The 19,931-nt window shown below is 36.6% G+C and overlaps 1 protein-coding gene across 5 annotated transcripts in view; it reads right to left on the bottom strand.

Moving 5' to 3' along the window:
- Positions 1-472: 472 nt before the first annotated feature.
- PTPRC (protein tyrosine phosphatase receptor type C) overlaps positions 473-19,931 on the bottom strand; it is a 126,285-nt gene continuing 106,826 nt past the window's right edge. For all 5 annotated transcript variants that reach the window (XM_077902383.1, XM_077902384.1, XM_077902385.1 and 2 more), the window contains 13 exons: positions 19,536-19,572; positions 19,344-19,441; positions 18,506-18,631; positions 16,119-16,276; positions 15,776-15,911; positions 13,724-13,873; positions 9,702-9,792; positions 8,307-8,440; positions 7,019-7,153; positions 5,104-5,226; positions 4,706-4,881; positions 3,058-3,193; positions 473-1,562 (listed from right to left, as the gene is read on the bottom strand). In XM_077902383.1, the coding sequence (XP_077758509.1) occupies positions 1,284-1,562; positions 3,058-3,193; positions 4,706-4,881; positions 5,104-5,226; positions 7,019-7,153; positions 8,307-8,440; positions 9,702-9,792; positions 13,724-13,873; positions 15,776-15,911; positions 16,119-16,276; positions 18,506-18,631; positions 19,344-19,441; positions 19,536-19,572 (1,779 nt within the window). In that variant the 3' untranslated portion in view covers positions 473-1,283. The remainder of the gene's footprint in view (positions 1,563-3,057; positions 3,194-4,705; positions 4,882-5,103; positions 5,227-7,018; positions 7,154-8,306; positions 8,441-9,701; positions 9,793-13,723; positions 13,874-15,775; positions 15,912-16,118; positions 16,277-18,505; positions 18,632-19,343; positions 19,442-19,535; positions 19,573-19,931) is intronic.

Here is a 19,931-nt window from a genome sequence, read left to right as displayed (position 1 = left end):
TGCAAATAGCAAGATTTCAGTCTTTTTTTTTTTTTGGCTGAGTAGTATTCCATTGTGTATATATACCATCTTCTTTATCCGTTCACCAAGCTACGGCCCTTGGGCTTTTTCCAGAATTCAGCTATTGCAGTTTAAACATTTGAGAAATTCAATGCCAATGCATTTCTGTTGTGATGAGCACTGGATGATGTATGGAATTGTTGAATCACTACATTGTACACCTGAAACTGATATAACACTGTATATCAACTATCCTGGAATTAAAATCAAATGGATAAAAAACAAAGTAAAGGCACTTGAGTGAAAGTTAAGGATGGATTTTAACATGAAAAGTATGCATGTGCAATATTGCATTTCTCATATCAGTGTTGTATTCCATAAAAATAGCTAGATCATGTTTCAAATGTAAATATTTCACACAAGTATGTTGACATAATTCTATTTTCGCCTATGAATATTAATATATATGGTATTTGTTTAAAGATGTTTATTTAAATTCAGCTGCAACAAACATAATTCTTGGTCAAAAGTATCAAGCAATGAATTTCACATATTATACAGAAGATAACCCAGGCTGCAAAATTATAAACACCGTGTGAATCTAACAAGATAAGCTTGCTTGAAAATTTTAAATTAGATTAAATGAGCTTGAAAGATACGGACTAAACGTTAACATATGGAATATAAGATTTCCAAATGTTAATTTTGTTAACTTTCTTGTAGTAACCACACACACACATACTACATTTATGTCTATTTCTAGAAGTAAACTAGTAAACTATAAGATATATATGAGTAGAACAAGGAGGACATCTTGAGGTCATTCTAGAAATGTACATTTTATCCTTAGAGGCCACACACAATTTATGATTTAAAAAGTAGGTCCTGTAAACTAACTTAATATGTTCTGTATAAAATGTATTTTTTCTTCAAAAAAAAGGGCAAGGTTTCTCAAAAGCATTTAAATTCACTTAAAAGCAACCCCTCTCTCTCTTTCTGTTGCTGTCTCTGTCTCTCACACACACACAGACACACACACCCAAAGACTACAAAGAAGTTATTTTTTTGCTAAGTGATAGGTAAAATTTTAAAATATGCATAAAACTGTACAAAGTTTTTAGCAAAATTGTCTTAAATATGTTTCTACAGTAGTAAAATAGAAGCTTCTCACATATTGGTCCAATGTACTGCATTAATCCACTGTATATCTATTTTGTCCTCCTACTCCTAAAAAAACAGAAATAACACCTAATACAATGCTTGAGTCCTGTATATGTCTTTTCCTATGCATTTTGAGTTAAACCTGGACTCGCAGGACCATTGGCAGAATGTTCTGGCTCCTCAGGGCTACTTGTGACTTTAGTACCTTCATCTTCTTTGTTTCCTTCATTGGTCTTATCAGGAGCACCAGGAGAACTAACACAATTAGCATCCTGCTTTGCTTTGTCCACCAATTCGTTAGCAAATTCAACTTTATCATCTTGATTGTTGCTTTTCTTTATTTGTCCATTCTGGGCGGGATAGGTGCTAGCAATGACATCATAGAGGAATTGGTATTGCTCCTGGTAAAAAGAAAGAAGCAAGAAAGCGTATGTAATTATGATAAAGAAAGTGTATGTGATGATTTTTTATGTCAAGTGAAAAGCAGCAAGAACTAGTCGTTGACTTGAAAGTCTTGGATAACAGGAACTACTCTATGTTGTTATCAAAAGAGCATTTTAAACGGCTTAGTCCCCTTACAGTTCTAAAGGCCCTACTGCGGGGTAGTCCTCAAAGTTTGCTGTGGAGCAACATCAAGCATGTTCATACTCCTCACGCACCACCATGTGGTGTCTCCTTTCCATGGCCCACGAGGCCACTTTTTGTGCTTATCTTCTTGGTTAAGGCCAATGCATCCTTCATCTAAGTATCATAGCAGAAGTCACTTGCTTCTGGAAGCCAATCCGGGTAGCCACAGATTAAATTCGGTGCTGTCATTCAGGCTCCTCGCATAATCTCTCTGTCATTTCGATTACTACATTGTTTAGTAAATCTTTGCCTTTTCCTCACACTAAACAGTGAGTCTCTTAATGGCAAATGCACATAACAGGCACTCAGTGCACTTTTAAAATCAATTATATGCCAGCTCAAGGTCCTGCCCGATTACATGCTGCAGAGATCTGAGTGACTGGTTAGGTTGATATGGTGACTAGTTATGCCTTTCCAGACTACCCTCTACAGATGATCCATGTTAGCTTGACTACAAAAATGCCACGCTCATTATCCTCTGTATCCACACCTGTTTGCAGTGTAGCTTTGCAGACCCTTTCAAGGAGAGGTGGAGCCAACTTTCCCATTCCTTGAATCTGAGCTGGCCTTGTGACTTGTTTAGATAAGGAAAATGCAGAGGAAGGCAGGTTGGGCCAGTTCCAAGCCTGTACCTCAAGAGTTCTCACACACCGCTGCCTACTTCTTGGAACTCGGTTGCCTTTATATGAATATACCTAGGCCAGTCTTCTGGAGAAGGAAAGACCTGGTGTCTACCCACCTCCGTTGCCGGAGCTAAAAGCTAGCAGCCACCATCTGTTGGTAGTAGGGATCATTTTGGACAAACCAAACCCTAGCAGACACATCAGCCGCCGCAAAACTATGAGCAAGCCTGGTCCAAATTGGCTGAAGTTGATATTGGCAGAATTATTCAGTTGCTCCAATAGACTATTGAACTATAATAATTTATTTTCTGTCCCTAATTCTGGGGTGGTTTGTTACATAGCAATACACATTAATACAGGAGTGAAGATGGAGGAAATTAGGGAATTCATGGACGTTTGAAGAAACGTTCTCCGTGGATTGCCACAACAAGTTGCTGGCAGGCTCTAATTAGTTCTTTTATTTATATTAATAATGACTTCATGTGACTTACGTAGAAAAGGAAGATAGAAAAGAAGACTAGAAAGGTGGATGGAAGGGAAGAAAAAGAAGTAGAGGACTGGAGAAGAGGAAGAGGAAGGAAAGAGAGAAGAAGCCATCAAAATAAGAATGCAAAACACTTCAAAAGCAACTGTGAGGTCTACTTACAAACGTGGGAACCATTCCTGGTCTAGCTCTGCGGAGAGATTTTACTACTTGAAAAACATCTATTACTTCTTCTGTTTCTGCGCTTTCCAAGAGATTTAACAAAGCACAAAATAGTCCTGTTTGCTGAGATCCATCTCTATAAAAGGAAGAAAAGTTTTAAAAGGAAAAAAATCCTACATTTTATGGAGAAAGTCATATGAGAATAAAAACTGAAAGAGATGGAATGCATTCTTCACTTTGTGTTCTCTTAAGAGCAACACATTTCTGCTAAAAGCATTATTTGGACAAACTTTTTCAGTTTGAGACTATAATAATCCTATAGTTTTAAAAAAAATACTTGTCTCAGGCTTTAAAAATATTTTGTTTTCTTCTGTTTAGTACCTTATGGGTTATAATGCATTTTAATTTACATCTGGAGTTGTAAGGAAGTTGCTAGGACAAGTGCCAGAATGCCAATTTGACAGATGAGGACGTCAAGATTTAGGGAAGATAAAGACATGCCTAGAAATCAATAAAACCAGAAATACTAGACCCAATATTTTGTATATTGCTAGATCGCCTGCTTTTTCTCCTTTCTTCTGCCTCTCTCATGTGTTTTCACAAATGTCCAGATTTCTGCGTCAATAGAAAAATGATACGTAGTAGAATTATTCATTAAAAAGAGGACAACTCAATGATTTACTTAACTGTAGGTAAGTACATTATAATAAAGATTCAATGTAGAGAATATGTTATTAGCAGGATTTTATTTATGGCACGTAAATTTAGTTAAAGGACATAAAATAGGCTTTCAGCCATATCCTAGGAAACACATATAGTTTTAAAGCTTAACCTTGCCTTCTTTAGCTTTCTTTCTGCATAAATTTTCACCTTTGAAAATGCTGATAAAGGCTGAAAAATAGTGTATCTCTAAGGACTTGATAATAGTGTATGCAATTCTAATAATAGTAATAATAATAACAAAGCTTTCTCAAAAATTCTAAAAGCATCTTGCTAAATTTACATTTCTCATTTTACTTTATATTTTTTATTTTGCACTTACTTTAATATGTTTTATGTAAACATTTTATATTATGCATCCGTCTTTCAATATCTCTTATTTAAGGTAGATATGTAGGCATCTCTCACAGAGGAAAGTTAAGAGCCTACAGAGCAGAAACTAATAAGGTCAAAAATTATACGTATTATTAAAGTCTTTTGGGTGAATACATAACTTAAGAAATGTTTACCGAAGGAAAGCATTCATTCCTCTGGATTCTGTTAGTACCTAACAGAGTGGATCAATGCACATAAGCATAAATAAAATGTGGGATCCATCTATCTGTTCACGCATCCTACCATTCATTCATTAATTCACCCAGGACACATGACATTCCAGATTCAATGTTAGGCACTGGGAGTCAAACATGAGGTGACGCTGGCATTAAGAAACTTATAAACTAACACTAAAACTGTAGCATAATCACCGCTCTCATATTTCTATATAGTTAAGCTGTGGGAGTAAAACAGAGAGAGTGACGCCACAGGAGGCTTTCACTGTGGTCATGCATTTTATAGGTCAGGATAAAGAGAATTTAACAGGAAGTGTAAACCATGAAGTCAAGCATTGTGATGATTTTTAGAGAATATCTTATCAAATCCCACCCACCTGCAGTGAATGAGGAGAGGCACATTCTTGTGATGCTTATTCCCTTCAGTGGAATTCTTGGGAGATTTTTCTTTGAGAGCCTGAATCATAGAGATTAGTTCTTTGGGTTCTGCAGGAAGCTCATCCACATTCCAGTTATTATATTGGTACTGATACACAGTCCGAGAATCTTTCCTCTAAAACCAGAAAAGAAGGGAATGTGAATTCAAGTCAGGTTCAGTCCATTTAATAATTTGATAGTCACACTTTGGCCACAATTACTTTCTTTTAACTCCTCTTAAAGTTTGATTCTGAAAACAGGTGGATTTTCCTTTGCTTTTAGAGAGTAATTTACATTCGTTTCTCTAGAAGATCAATTCCCAGATCAAAAATAGGTATTCCTGAAATGATTTACATACCTTGGAATGTCTCAGTTCAAATACACGGAGGGTATAAGCTGAAGATTTGTTGGTCTCTTTCATATCAACTTGTACATCTCCATATGTTTGCTTTCCTTCTCCCCAGTACTGAGCACAGGCTTCCTAGATAAGAAAGAATATGATTCAACAACTTCCACACAAGTGTTCTGTTTGTATACAGTGCACCTCTTACTGTCTCTGTCTCTCTCCCCTCTCTCTTTCCCTCTATTTTATTAAGTGGAAATGACTAACTGTCTTCTAAAATGGAAAGCTGGCCATAAAACTCTAAATCTACCTTACGTATGTGGGGCGTCCACTCCACAGTACCTGGTGTTTCCTTGTGCAAATCAAGGGAACTGAGGAATAACCAAAGTGGCCAGGACACCACAGAGATGGCTCTGTCACCACTGGTGTAGGTCTTTGAGATTTGATTCTTCCTTCCATACCCTTATTTTCACCTCTTTGAGATTTATAGATTGAGCTGGTGTTGATCGTGACCACTGCAATCACAAGTGTCACTGCCCCTCCAGTGGTCCTTGAGAAAGCATCTTTGGGAGTTTTGTCTCTGTACCTTGAGGACCATCACCCTGAGCAGCTTTATATGAGTTGACTGTGTACCTAAGTAAAGGGTCAGACTGAAGAGCAAGTGAATTACAAAAATGTGTTCTCTCTCTGCAAATGGTCCTACACCAACTACAGTCTCACAACCGCTGACAGCAACAAGTGTTCCTGCCTAAACCAGCATTTGGTACCTGGCTTTCACAATTTAGATGAAAGAAAAGATCACTAGGATTCCATGCCGGAAATCTGAACATGTTATTTCTTTTTTAAAAAGGAAAAAGAGGGATCCCTGGGTGGAACAGCGGTTTAGCGCCTGCCTTTGGCCCAGGGCGCGATCCTGGAGACCCGGGATCGAGTCACACGTCGGGCTCCCAGTGCATGGAGCCTGCTTCTCCCTCTGCCTATGTCTCTGCCTCTCTCTCTCTCTCTCTGTGACTATCATAAATAAAAAAATAAAATAAAATTTAAATAAAAAGGAAAAAGAAAAAAAAAAGAAAAGAAAAGAGAAAGAAAACCTAAAATAAAACAGGTCCTATGTTCAGGGGTAGGGAATTAAAGAAAAGAAAGAAGGAGAAGGCATGTTTATGAGAGTATTCATTAAATAGGATTTAACATATGCCACATAATGTGCCACAACTATGGAGCGTCTACTACCCATGAGATTTTGATAACTCAAGGTATTAAGGAAAAGATCAAATACACAGCTCAGACATTAAGCAGATCAAATGAAATCTTAGGTTCACCTCCAACTTCATAATTATAAATATTATATGAACATAAAGAAGGCATTTTGTAGATAAATTTTTCAGGAGTTCTATTTAGCTAGAAGAAAAGGATCAAAATGGGAATAGAGGACACATTTAGACATATGGAATGCCACTAAATTAAGTCTCAGTGATGAAAATGAAATGGTGTCAAGATTCAGTCAGGAAATCTGCTTCTCCAGAATAGAAATTATGGAAAACATTAAAAAAATGAAGAAAATGGAATGATATATGAGGGTCTGGTTATTGAAGATCTTAAATATCACACTGAGGAGTTTGGTTTTCATTTGAAGAAAATAGAAGGAAAATGTGTCTGTTGCTTGTTTGTAGCAAGCAGTGATGCTGGGCTTGCTGTGCACTAGACGATCCACAGACGGAGTGTAGGACCAGAGAAAGGAGGGCAGGAGAACCCAGACATGAGATGCCAACTGCCAACACTTGGATGGAAGATGGGAAGAATGAACAAAGGCAACTTTGTGACAGAAGGGTCAAAAATCCTAGGGTAGAGCAATCAAGCAAGTCATCCGAGAATAGAGAATGATATTTTATGACAGAAAGACAAAAAAAAAAATATTCTTAAAGACACAAACCTGGTCTCCATCCTTCAGCTGTGTCAGCATAACAATGACTTTGACTTTTCTTTGGAATATCATCTGCCAAAAGTCACCAATGGTCTCTTTTAGGGGTCCCTGAGCAGCAATCATCACTTCAGGTTTCCAGTAACTCTTTAAAAAGAGAGGGAGAAAAAGATTCTTTTACTCTCGCTCACTGATGAGAGAGCAATGGATTCTTAAAATAACCATTTGAAAATATCGTCACTTAATTTGATATCAATGTTGTTACATAAAAACCCTAAGATCCTTAGGCCCAAGAAACAGTATGATGTCTATATTTATTTAATTAATATCTTATTTCATTAATGATAATACTTAGCTAATAATATGAAGTCAAGTTTAGAACATCTTAACAAAACAAGTTTTTTTTTCCAAAAAGAACTAAAAAAAGTAAATGTGGTTGTAAAAAAAATACATAATTATTTGATCCTCATCATGTATCTAGTTGATGTCTACACAGTCTTATGATAACTTTATTTATTTATTTATTTATTTATTTATTTATTTGTTTTGATAACTTAGATATAAACTAATATTCTATAAGTGTGTTTTAGAAAAATTTGGAAAATAAATCCAACTTGGTATATATGCAAAAAGTATTTTTCCTTGTTAGAATTCTATTTACTAAAAAAAGAAAAAAGGTTATGTGACACAGACTCATCTAATAATTTAGATAATCTGAATGAAATTTTTTAGCTATGCAAATATGCAAATTCTTACTTGCCTACAATTTGTGTATCTGAGTAAGTATAAACATTTTCAAATACTTGTATTTTCTCAAATTGTATTATTTTTCAAATTCGTATGAAGAGTCCTATTGGTCCATCAATTGTAACTAATAAGCATTGTCTTATTTCATATCAACACATTAAGTTTTAATATCTTTAAGTCTTTCAGTAAGTTAAAATATAGTATTAAAAATTGAGGGACACCTGAGTGGCTCAGTGGTTGAGTATCTACCTTCAGCTCAGGTCATGATCCCAGGTCCTGGGATCGAGTCCCACATCGGGCTCCCTGTGAGGAGCCTGCCTCTCCCTCTGCCTCTGTCTCTGCCTCTCTCTCTTTCTGTGTCTCTCATGAATAAATAAATTAAAATAAAACTGAAACTTTTGTATCAATCAATATATAGTTATGGCCAAGCTCATCATTCTTTTAGAAAATCACTTAATGAATGGCCATAAAAATATAGATTTTTTTTACAATGTATTTCAAAATACATTTTTTAAAGGGTTAGATCTTGGGCTTTGGAAATTTAAGTACCTACCATAACAAAAGACGCATTGATGTATCTACTTGTTTCCTCTGAGTCACTGTCATCATCAGAAGATTCATCTGAATCATGCTCACTCTCTTTGCTCATCTCCAGTTCATGTTTTAGTGGCACTCTGTTAAAGTCATCTATGTAAGATAAATTAGTAGTAAGTCTTTCTTTAAAAAAAATTCAAATCTCTGCTTGATTGTCATGTGAAATTAAAGAAGTGACAGATTGCATTATGCAAATGTACTGATGTACATGAAATGAGACCCTACATAAAATTCAGTTCATATTGATAAACAAATTATAAAAAAGAAATCTAAGAAAAAGAAGCTTTCAAAAAAGTTCCTAGAAAAAAAATGGGATAAAACACCATGTTAAACAACAAATAGATATCATAATATTCCATATGATCACTCAATCTTTGACATACCTACTTTCATTTTCCATGAAATATCATCATTCTGCTAGATATGTTTAAAAATACATATATAAAATTTTAAAAATACATAGCTTAGGTAAAAAATCTAATTTCTCTATTATATCCCACTAACAGCAAATTAACAACCTTAGTTAAAACGGTATCTCAGTTGATTTATTATTTGATCAAAAAAATTATTTAGTCCATAATTTCTCACTATTTTTCTATTTCTTTAGTCTATAATATCCTGATCAAGTGATCTGATTAGCTACATCACCATCAATTCCAGATTTTGAACGCATATTTATAAGGACTTCAGAAATTAACTAGGTCAACCAATCTTTAATATGATGTATTTGGTTGTCTAGTTGATTAGCTTGGGTTATATTTTCTCCATGCTAATTTTAGTTTATGCAAATGAATAAAATTAAAGTTGTACCAGATATAGTCCTGTAATATTCTTAGGTAACAGAATTCAAGTATTGAAATTGTACTTTTGTTGATCTACTAAACTTGATGATTAACAGTTTACAGGGTACTTTTTATCTACGGTTAATCTCCCAGATAGGAGGAAGGGATAAAAAGAAAACAGAAAGGAAAAAAAGGAAGTAATGTTTGCTATTGGCAATTCCCCTGAAGCAAATACCTGAAATTAGCTAAAGATGAGAGAGAACTAGTAAAGAAGACTTGGCCTTTTTCCTCTCAGCTTCAGAGGTTATGTCTTTCTGACAGCCCATTTCTAAAATAACTGGTAGAAGGAAAATTCTGGATTCAGTTTATCCTCCAAAGTCTATTGTAAAGGTTTGGGGTGCAAAGTGTTTGCTATAATTAAATTTAAATAGACAGTTATTTTTTACTGTCAACCCAATGTTGAAAACTTGCTTCAAAATCATTTGTGTGTGCACATCTTACATTAAACAAACCTGAAAAAGAGTTTAATTTTATCTGATACCAAAAAAAATAACATAAAATACTCTACATACATGGAATGATGTAAGAATTCCTGTTTTTGCTTTTATTTTGTTCTTGATTTCCAACATGCTGTGTCCTCCAGCTCCTATATGAAGGAAGTCTCTGAGAGTGAGAAAATAGAATGGAACACCATTGTTAAGATGTGAGTAGTGGTTTTGTTTATTACTGTGGCCAAAGATGTTCCCTAAAGAAAAGTATGTCATTAAGGTTTGTGAAATTTGTATGCATTCCTTATAGTTCATAGTTTTTAAGTTTGCCTCTGAATTTTTCCTTTTATTTTTTTTCAGGCATTTAATATTTTTGAATTGGCAAGTTTGGACTCAATGCATCCAATTTTATAACAAAATAGGTTTCCTACTTAAGAGCTGCTGGAGAACAAAACAGTATGGTTTGTTCTTGTACAAGTTGAAGCACTGTACAGATGGTGATGATTATCCATATTGCAGCGGTACATCATTGTAAATGATGAGTAATAAACTCTCCAGATACAGAAGGCTTGTCTCATGCTTCCAATAATTGATACTTCATTGGTTTATGCCTTCCCTACTGCTTTCCCTCCCATTTACAGTAGCTAATCAGTCAGCAAGACTTCTCATTTCTGCTGGTGAGGTTCTCAGATCCTCTGGCTTTTCCCTCTACTTGGTACGTCCCACGTTCATTTCTCACTTGACAACATCAACAGTTTCTTAACTGGCCTCTTGATCTTCAATCTCACCTGCTCTAATCCTAACTCTGGGAAACAAACTAAGGGTGGTGGAAGGGGAGGTGGGCGGGGGGTGGGGATGACTGTACAGGCACTGAGGTGGACACTTGACGGGATGAGCCTTGGGTGTTATTCTATATGTTGGCAAATTGAACACAATAAAAAATAAATTTCTAAAAATAAAAAATAAAAAAAAATAAAAAAAAACAGAGTCCCACAGAGCCTCCTCAGCAGTCTTTACGGGTGCATTCTTGATGGTCAGGCCAGCCTCACCCTTTGATGGTCCCCTTCCACCTCAGCCACACGACCTCCTCAACTCTGGGAAGAGGCTGAGTTGTCCGTTCACTCCGTGTGTCCTGTGCCCACCCTTTTCCCTTATTGTCGCTCTGCTAACATCTACTTGCCTTTGAGCTATCAGCGTGAATGTCATTTCCTCTGGACGATCTCTCTGCCTACAGCCCTGTCTTCCCATTGGTCCTTAAATAAATATTTGTCATGCGGATGAATAATCTAAACCAAAAGACTGCATCATATATAGTTTAGTAGGATTTTATACACGCACAAACATACGTGCATATGGATGTATGTGTGGTCTATATATGTATCTTTTAACATGGTGCGCTCTTTCAAACTAATCATGGCATCCTGTTTCAAACCCCATGCATTGCTGTGTCACTGAGTGAATGAAGACCTCATCATGGAATACCAGGCCACTTGAACTCACCCCAATGAACTGCATGAAGGCTGACTGCCTTGGAAGGCATCACACTTTTTGCTTGTCAAAATGGTCACCCAGTGGCCCCTGTCCTCCCACCAATACCCAGTATTATAGATAAAGCCAAAGGCTTACCTTCATTTAAGACACAAATGGTTTTTCACACCTCAGTCCCTGCAACAAGTCTCAGCCCCAATGCATTGTATTTGCTAGAGCTCTATTACTGAATAATTACCTAGATGGTCCTCCTCAAATGCAACTCAGTCTCTTACATCTCACCAGTCTCTGGTACTCAGGGTCTGTCAGCAGCAAACTGCTATCCATCTTAATGCTTATCTCCCAACAGGTCCCTTCACCTATTATTTCTTGGGGGAGGGGGAGGAGGAAGAGGAAGAGGAAGGGTGGGAATGGGGGCCTGCACACCAGGTAAAACCTGAGTGTCCCTTGGGAGCACCACCAAAAATGCAACAGTAGCTCTTTTTAAAAAACACTGAATTCCCCACTTATATCCCATATATATCACATCTAATGTGCTGTTTCTACATGTAAACCGTTTCTATTCATTTCTCCTTCAAAAAGCCCAACTGCTTTGATTTTTCCCAACATCATGCCACATTCCTTTGGCTTTTCTTAGAGGCTTCGGGTACGGATTACTGGATCACTCCACTTCACTTAGTTTTAGATTTGCCTAATTTGTCTCCCCAGATCTGTCTGTCATCATTCTTGGTTACTTCAACATTGACAAGGATGATCTATGCAACATTCTGGTCCATTCTTAGCTTCTTTACCTCTTATCATCACCTTTCCCTCCACTCTTCTGCCATTCATGTTTCTCCATCTAGCTTTGTAAGAATCATTTCAAACATTCATTTAAAAATTACAATTTCAACCATCTGATTATTGAAAATTACCTCTTTTCTCCCTACTCCTTTATTCTAGTATCTTCAGCCTCTCAAGGTGGGATTCTATTAAAACCTTCCACATACTGGCCTTACTACTTTCCTTATGGACCCCATGCCCTTCTCTGGCCAGTTTTCTCTGTATCATCCACCACTGTATCATTCATGTGCAAACACCCTCTATTTGTCTGTCTCCAACTTTCAGTCACTTTAAGAAATTCTAGATGAGTTTAACTCAACTATCTGTATACACAGCCCCTATTTTCAATGTTTCTGTAGAAAACAATAAAACCAACGGACTCTCTTTAAATTCATGACCATACATTTCAAATGACCCAGCAACAATTTCCAGCAATCTACTACCTTTTTCTAGGGAGACTGCTTTCCTATGTTGATATAACTGTTTCATATACTTTTCCCTTCCTCAAGCATAAGCTCTTCTTTTCCCTACTCATTCCTGTCCCCTTGAACTTTTAACTGATGATTTTGCTACATACTCTCTTAAGAAAAAAAGACAATTGACGAGAACTGTCTTAACTTCCTATCACCAGATCTACCAAGTAACCTACATCTCTCCTCTTATTTTCTGTCTTCCTTTATGAATAATTTCACTGTTTCTATCAGTTACAGTCAGTACCTGTGACCTGGGTTACACTCTATCACCATGTCTACCTGCAAACCACTTTGAATCTCGTGCCCAGAACTGTACTTGACACAGAGCAAGTACCAAGTCATATTTGTTCAGTCACAGAATTTACTCTTTTCTTTAGTGACTTCACATATGAATGTTCAAGTTACAAGTATTTACAAACAGTATCTAAGTATATGCAGTTTAGCAGGGTGAGCGTACTGAAATGTGGTTGACATGTCAGCTAAAAGAACAAGAAAACAACAATTAAACGTCCTTCTACTCAAGACTACTCTGGGAGCCTGCTAGTTCCTCCAGGATACCATGGTCTTCGGGTGGATTGTGCTACGTGGTGATTAGTGTATGCTCCACCTCCACCAGCACCCCCCCTTCATCCTCTCTTTGAACCAAAACGTTAAACAATTCTGCATCTGATTAAAACCATGTTCCTGGTCTTATAAACTCTCCAAGTTGACCAGTTGGGTAGTTTACTGAAAGTTTCAGTACACTGGGAATCATAAGAGAAAAATGATAAAAAAATTTTTGACAACTGAACAATTAATTTGGAGATAGTTAAAAGAACTCTGAATGAGCGAACTACATCCTAAGCTAGCTTTCAGAGTAATGGCCCAATAAATAGGGTAGGACACATGTATTTATCTTTTAGTTTCTGTCTACCAGCTTCAGCCAGTTAAACTTCCTAAGTAGTCATAAACTCCTCTAATTATTTCCTTTACAAACCAAAACCAGATGTCGTTTTAAAAGGTGAGATGCTACATTGCCTTTGGCGGACCAATTTTGTGGGTATATACTATTATTTTGACACTTTATTATATACCAGCTTAATGAGGAATGGTTAAAAGTGTGGGCTGAAGACATGCTTGTAGATTAAAACAAGTCTCCTACTTAACAGCCGTGTGTTTTCAGGTATTTTTCTTAGACTCTCTGTCTTAGTTTCCTCATCTGTGCTCTGTTGGTTATGGTAAGGCCCAAATTCGAGAACCATGTCAAACATATAGTGCAGTGCTAGAAAACAGCCCTCAATGAAAGCTATCCATAACTATCATTATTGCTATCGCTATTATTACCTGGAATTCGGCCTCTAGTGGAGATGGCTCACTGGGCGGGTCTCTTTTCTTCATGTTCAATAGATATGGGTGTAATTCAGACAAACTCACTTCTGTCTCCCCAAATTGGTTGTATTCCACCAAGGCTTGATGGATCAAGATATACTGGGCCTACAATTTCAAAGAAAAATGTGGATAATTAACTGATAATTTACAGTTCTATAAATCACATTTAATAAATTATGCATCTCCATAATTTTGCCCATATTGATACAATGTATGCAAAAGAAAACTGATACATGTGACATTTGAATATTATGGAATTTGGCTCTCACAGTTCTCTGGAATGTGAGCAAATTCCATATCAGATATTTTTCCAGGAAAAAATAGCTTGCTAAAAAGATTAAATATCTACTATATAATGCCTTTTATTTTATTTCTAAAAATTAGAAAGCATTGTCTGTTACTTCCTTCAGTGACTATTATTGAGCAACTAAGTCAAGTCACTGACATATAAAACTATAACAAATTTCACACTGGACCTAAGAAGAAAAGAATGCACGTTAAAATTCCATAGAACACATTTTTAAAAAGAGTCTTTTAGAATCTTTTAAAATAGAGGAATTTATCAAAAAAACCCACAATATGCCAAATCTACATTTAACGGCTTCTAACTTTTTTTTTATCACATTTGAATCCAATATTTTTAAATAAATGACATATTTCTGATAAAGCTCAAGCCTCTTTAACCACTAGCTCCAGTTCCCTGACTTTGTATTCTTTTGCCCCATTTACTTTTTCCACAGGAAGTAATTTTTCTTTTTTTCTTTTTCCTGGTTGAATTTTTTTTTATACTTCTGCACTAATATCTATGTATCTCTAAACACTGTACATTTTTGTGTGCTTCCTTAAAATTCCATAAATTGTATCTTATATGTTTTATTCAGTGATTTTATTCACTCATGGTTTACAGCTGAGCATCTAACCACATAGATAGATACAGACCAAGATTATTCCTTTCAACTGCAGCAGAGCATACATTGTATGGAGTCCATATGTCCACATTTTTTTGCCTTTTCTCCCTGAGATATGAATAAAGATACTCCTTCCTTCCATCCTTCCTTCCTTTCTTTTTCTTTTTCTTGTTCTTCCTTCTTTCTTTCTTCCTTCCCTTCTTCTTCTTCTTCTTCTTCTTCTTCTTCTTCTTCTTCTTCTTCTTCTTCTTCTTCTTCTTTCTTCTTCTTCTCCTTCTCCTCCTCCTCCTCCTCCTCCTCCTCCTTCTTCTTCTTCTTCTTCTTCTTCTTCTTCTTCTTCTTCTTCTTCCTCTTCCTCTTCTTCTCCTTCTCCTCTATTCTATCAGTGCTGAATTCAAAGAACATTCTTGCACATGTTTCTAGTTGTGCACATTTCCAAGTGCTTCTCTTGGATATAAACATACATGTGAAATTGCTGGCTTGAATGCAGTCATTTTCAATAATAACCATCACAAACAATTACTGACTACATACATGTGCCAGGGACTTGCCTACATACTTTCCTACATACTTTCCTTCTCATCATAACTCTGTAGGGTAAATAGATCATTGTTTCCAGCTTATAGATGACTAAACTGAAGCACAGAAACATTAAAAATGTGTGAAAGAATAGACAGTGTTAAGAACAAAAAGTGAGATATGAACTTTGTAAGCCGAGTTCCAAAATCCAGGCTCTTAATCACTATACTATTCTGTCTCCTTCGTTTTAATTTAATGAGCTGCTGCCAAATCAGTTTTTGGTTTTTTATTTATTTATTTTTCCTTTCTGACACACTTAAATGGCATTTTATTATTTATTTATGTGTTTATTTGTTTATATATTTTAGAATCATCCTTCCTCTATGGCCACATTTAGCCACATGCAAAATGCTTCTGACTATGATTGGTGCCTATCAGTTGATTGAGTTTTCAGGAAATGAAAATAAAACCATTTCACCCGCTGTTTAAAGTTGAGAAGAATTTAGATTTCTTTTAAGATGACCATTCCCACCCACCCTTTTATCAAAGGGGAGAATAGTAACTGAAGGCTAGCACATACCTCCACTTGGACCATCAAGCATCTCTGTCGCCTTAGCTTGACAACATAACCATAAACATCTACTTTGTTTTCCGCTTCCAGGCCTTCTAGCATGGCATCAATTCCAATATAGGTGCCTGTGCGTCCCACACCAGCACTGGCAAAACAAACAAACAAAGTGAAGGCATGATCGTGGTAGGGACATGAGTAGAAAAGCTGACAAGGGCAGAAGCAGAGGAAAGAATATAAGTTTCTCCTCGCAAACTGTTTTCCAAAAGAGCAATTGTCAAAGGGAAAGATGTCCCTAACAGCCCCAGAGGAAGGACTGGAATAGCCCTGGTGCCTGCTGTGGGAGTTCCCTTACCTGCAGTGCACCACAATGGGGCCACTGAAGAAGTTGCTGAAAGCGTTCACTCTCCTCCGCAGCTTCAGAAGCAGGTGAGGATCTTCAGGCACCCCATGGTCTGGCCAGCTGGTGAACTGAATGTGAGTCACCTCTCTTCCGGTGGCCTTCTCTTTTTTCTAGGCAAGAGATAATATTTTCTGTGAGATTTTTTTCCTTTTCTTTTTTTCAGGGCAGACTACCTGACATAAATTAAGTAAAAGAGAACATCAGGGCCCAAAACTCCTCATGCAACTTTTTCAGCCATGATTGCATTTTCCTTTCCAATTAATAACTGGTAGCTGAGATGTCATGCAAGGTTGGCATGCATGAACCAGTGAGCAATAACTTATTGGTAAGGTAAGTAAGGTATGACAAGTTAGCTGAAGCTGCTAGGAACTTTCATGCCGCCACACCGAAAACAAACAACAAAAACAAATACACACACACCAAAAAATGGAGATGTAGGTGGGTGGAAAAAGACATAAAGTAAAGGCCATTCTCACAGCTGTTTGAAATACTTCCACTTGGTAGGCCAGCTAATTTTCTTCATGTGAAGAAAGTCCGATAAATTGTTTGGTTAATGCTATATTTCTTAGGCCGTCCTATATTTAGAAATGTCAGCTCAAACTGTGGAGAGACACCTGAGGAAGGTCAGCCCCAGACTACAGCTCATATTTGCTCCAACGTCAAAGTAACCACTACAAGATGAATTCTTTGACCTGGTACGAAGAAGAACCATCTACATTTAGATACCAGAAGAAACAACAAAACTTGGTTGGTTTTAATTTTCTGATAGGAATATAATTAAGAATAATAATGAGACCAATCAATGCAGCCAGCTCTAAATAGGACCCATATATGTGGCCTGGAGATCTCATGCCTCAAGTCCACCATGTATTTTACCATGAACTATTGGTGGTAGATTCATTGTCTCACAGCCCTCTGGGGGCCTAATGCCATGGGAGCCTTAGAAGGCCTTGGAAGAAATGTACAATTGGTAGGGATATTTTTTTGCATCTTTAAACCACTTTAAGATATATTCACATACCATAAAATGTATTCATTTAAAGTATAGCATTTTTTATTATATTCCCAGAGTTGTAAAATCCTCACCATGAACTACAGGACATTTTCATTATCTCCCAAAAGAAACTTACTGATTAGTAGTCATCCCTCCTCCTGCTTCACCTCCAACAGTTCCAAGCAACCCTAATCAATGTTCTGTCTCCATAAATTTGCCTATTATAGAACTTTTCATAAACATGGAATCCCAGGAAGTGCCTGGCTGGCTCAGTCAGTTAAGTGTCCCACTCTTTTTTTTTTTCCTAAGATTTTATTCATTTATTCATGAGAGACAAAGAAAGAGAGGCAGAAACATAGGCAGAGGGAGAAGCAGGCTCCCTGTGGGGAGGCTGATGTGAGACTCAATCCCAGGACCCTAGGGCACGACCTGAGCCAAAGGCAGATGCTCAACCACTGAGCCACCCAGGCGCCCCAAGTGTCTGACTCTTAATATCAGCTCAGGTCTTGACCTCAGGGTTGTGAACTCAAACCCCACATTGGACTCCATGCTGGGAGTGAAGCCTACTTAAAAAATAAATTTAAAAGTAAATTTAAAAAATTTTTAAAAATCCCCCCCCAAAAAATTTTAAAAATCCAATAACATGCGTGAGGACCTCTATTTTAACTATTATCTAAGGTTATATTGACAGTTTTCTTTTCTGAACTAAACATTTTATCTTTACTACATAATTAGAACTTTGTATTTCTTACAGTCTTTAATTTTGGCATTTGGTTTTGGGTTTTTTTGTGTGTGCAAGAAGGTGGTTTTATTAAAGCACAGGGGAAAGGACCTATAGACAGAAAGAGCTCTCCAATTGTGCCATTTGTATAAATATTCTTTCCGTAATGATAACAGACCAATGAGAAAAGAGCCATTGTACCATTCATTCAATAATTCAATCATTTAGTCAATATAATTAATGAGATGTTTATACATCAAGAGTCACAGCATTTTACATATATATATTTGTTTTTTGAGAGACAGAGTGGGATGGGGAAAAGAGGAAGAGAGAATCTTAAGCAGGTCCAACCCTGAGACTATAACTTGAGCCAAAATCAAGAGTTGGATGCTTAACTGACTGAGCCACTCAGGGGCTTCTACAAATACTTTTGATACCAGTAGATTTGACTAGGTTTAACTTGACCCCGTTGGCCCATGTTATTGTTCCAATGCAAATCCTCCTCCCGTAGGCTGTTAAATATATTTTTTCTTAAATATATTATAATTTCTCATATTACACTTACTTCCATAATTGTGTTTTTAGACAACCCATATGGAAATAAATGTCATGTAATAAACTCACATTTGTAATGTTCAACTTCTGAATGATATAATCTGGGCATCTTTTGTGCTCGGTGATCTTTACAATGACATCTCCAAAAGCCCGTGTGCCCTCTTCCATTGATGGCCAGTATTCTGCACACTTGTTCTGTATTTTAGAAAACATTAAGAATTTTACAAATTTGCTAGTTATTTAAACAAATTTGCTTGTTAAAATTCTTTTAAAAACAAAACAACAAAAGTCATCCATCTGAAAGTCTCAAACCATTGGTGTATTCTCCTTTCAGCACATGTACACCTGAAGCTGTGATGCTTGAAAGGTATTCCATTTCCCATTAATGTGTCCTGAAAGATTTCTTCATACTACCTAGTAAACCTAGTAAAAGGATGATCTTGCCAGGCTTAGCTGCATATTTAAAGGGGATGTGCTGGGTTGTCAGTAGAAATGATGTGATTGCATGCAGTTGATTTCAGGCTGGAAGATGGGGAGGCTTTCACTCTTCCTAAAGTCCTATTACATAAATTACCACCTATATCCCCAAGGACAGTTTTAAGTTTTCACAAGTCCTTGTGAAATCACCTCACTGAGATGCACCACTCTTACCACAATACTGCAAAGAAATAGGAATCAAATGTAAGTCCAGCAAGTAAGCAGAAACACTTAAACTGTATTCCTGTATACATCTCTTTCGGTATTACACATTTTATTTTTCTACAGGTATAAAAAGTTTTAAATCAAGTGTTATACTGACTAAAATGGAGAACTGTCTGTTTTTGTCACTAAGCACATATATATGGTCTTTTCGAAATGCAATCCAACCCCCTTTTCCTAACCCCAATCTTCACCCTATGACTCTTACCCTGTTTCCTTCCTCACATCGAGTGACCATGACAATGACTGTGGCTTTCTGTTCCCAGATCATCCTCCAGAAATCATCAACAGTTTCATCCCTTGGGCCTAGGAGGTAAATAAATACAAACTGATAAATATCTTCTTCAAGGTGCTATGAAACAATTTTCAAAAAAGAATGTTAGACTAGCAGATAAATTACCTTGTGCAGCAATGTATTTCCTGGGTTCTTTGAAGCCCTGTTCAAAACACACACAAAGGCATATAATTTATTGAACACTCAATTACTCATGTACATGCAAAACTATGAGTTAGAGGAAATTGATTTAGACCCACTGTTTCTTGTGGATTTCTCTGAACATTTTCAGATTATAAGGGGGATTTTATTAACTCAAGCTCACTCATTAAACTGTGCCAAACGTGTTAGCATTTACAGACAATATTCATGGCTTTCGTGTGTCTTTGCTATATACCCAAAACAACTTCATTTTATTTTTTTCCCAAAAACAATTTTAAAAACTAGACTTCATCCTCATCAGGGATGGTGCAGCAATTTACAAAAGTAATCTAGACATTCTTATATTTTATGTCCTGCCAA

Source organism: Canis aureus, chromosome 6 (genome assembly GCF_053574225.1).
Source record: "Canis aureus isolate CA01 chromosome 6, VMU_Caureus_v.1.0, whole genome shotgun sequence".
NCBI classification, from domain to species: domain Eukaryota; kingdom Metazoa; phylum Chordata; class Mammalia; order Carnivora; family Canidae; genus Canis; species Canis aureus.
The sequence above is the reverse complement of the archived record's forward strand: the minus strand, read 5'-3'. Positions and strand labels throughout refer to the sequence as shown.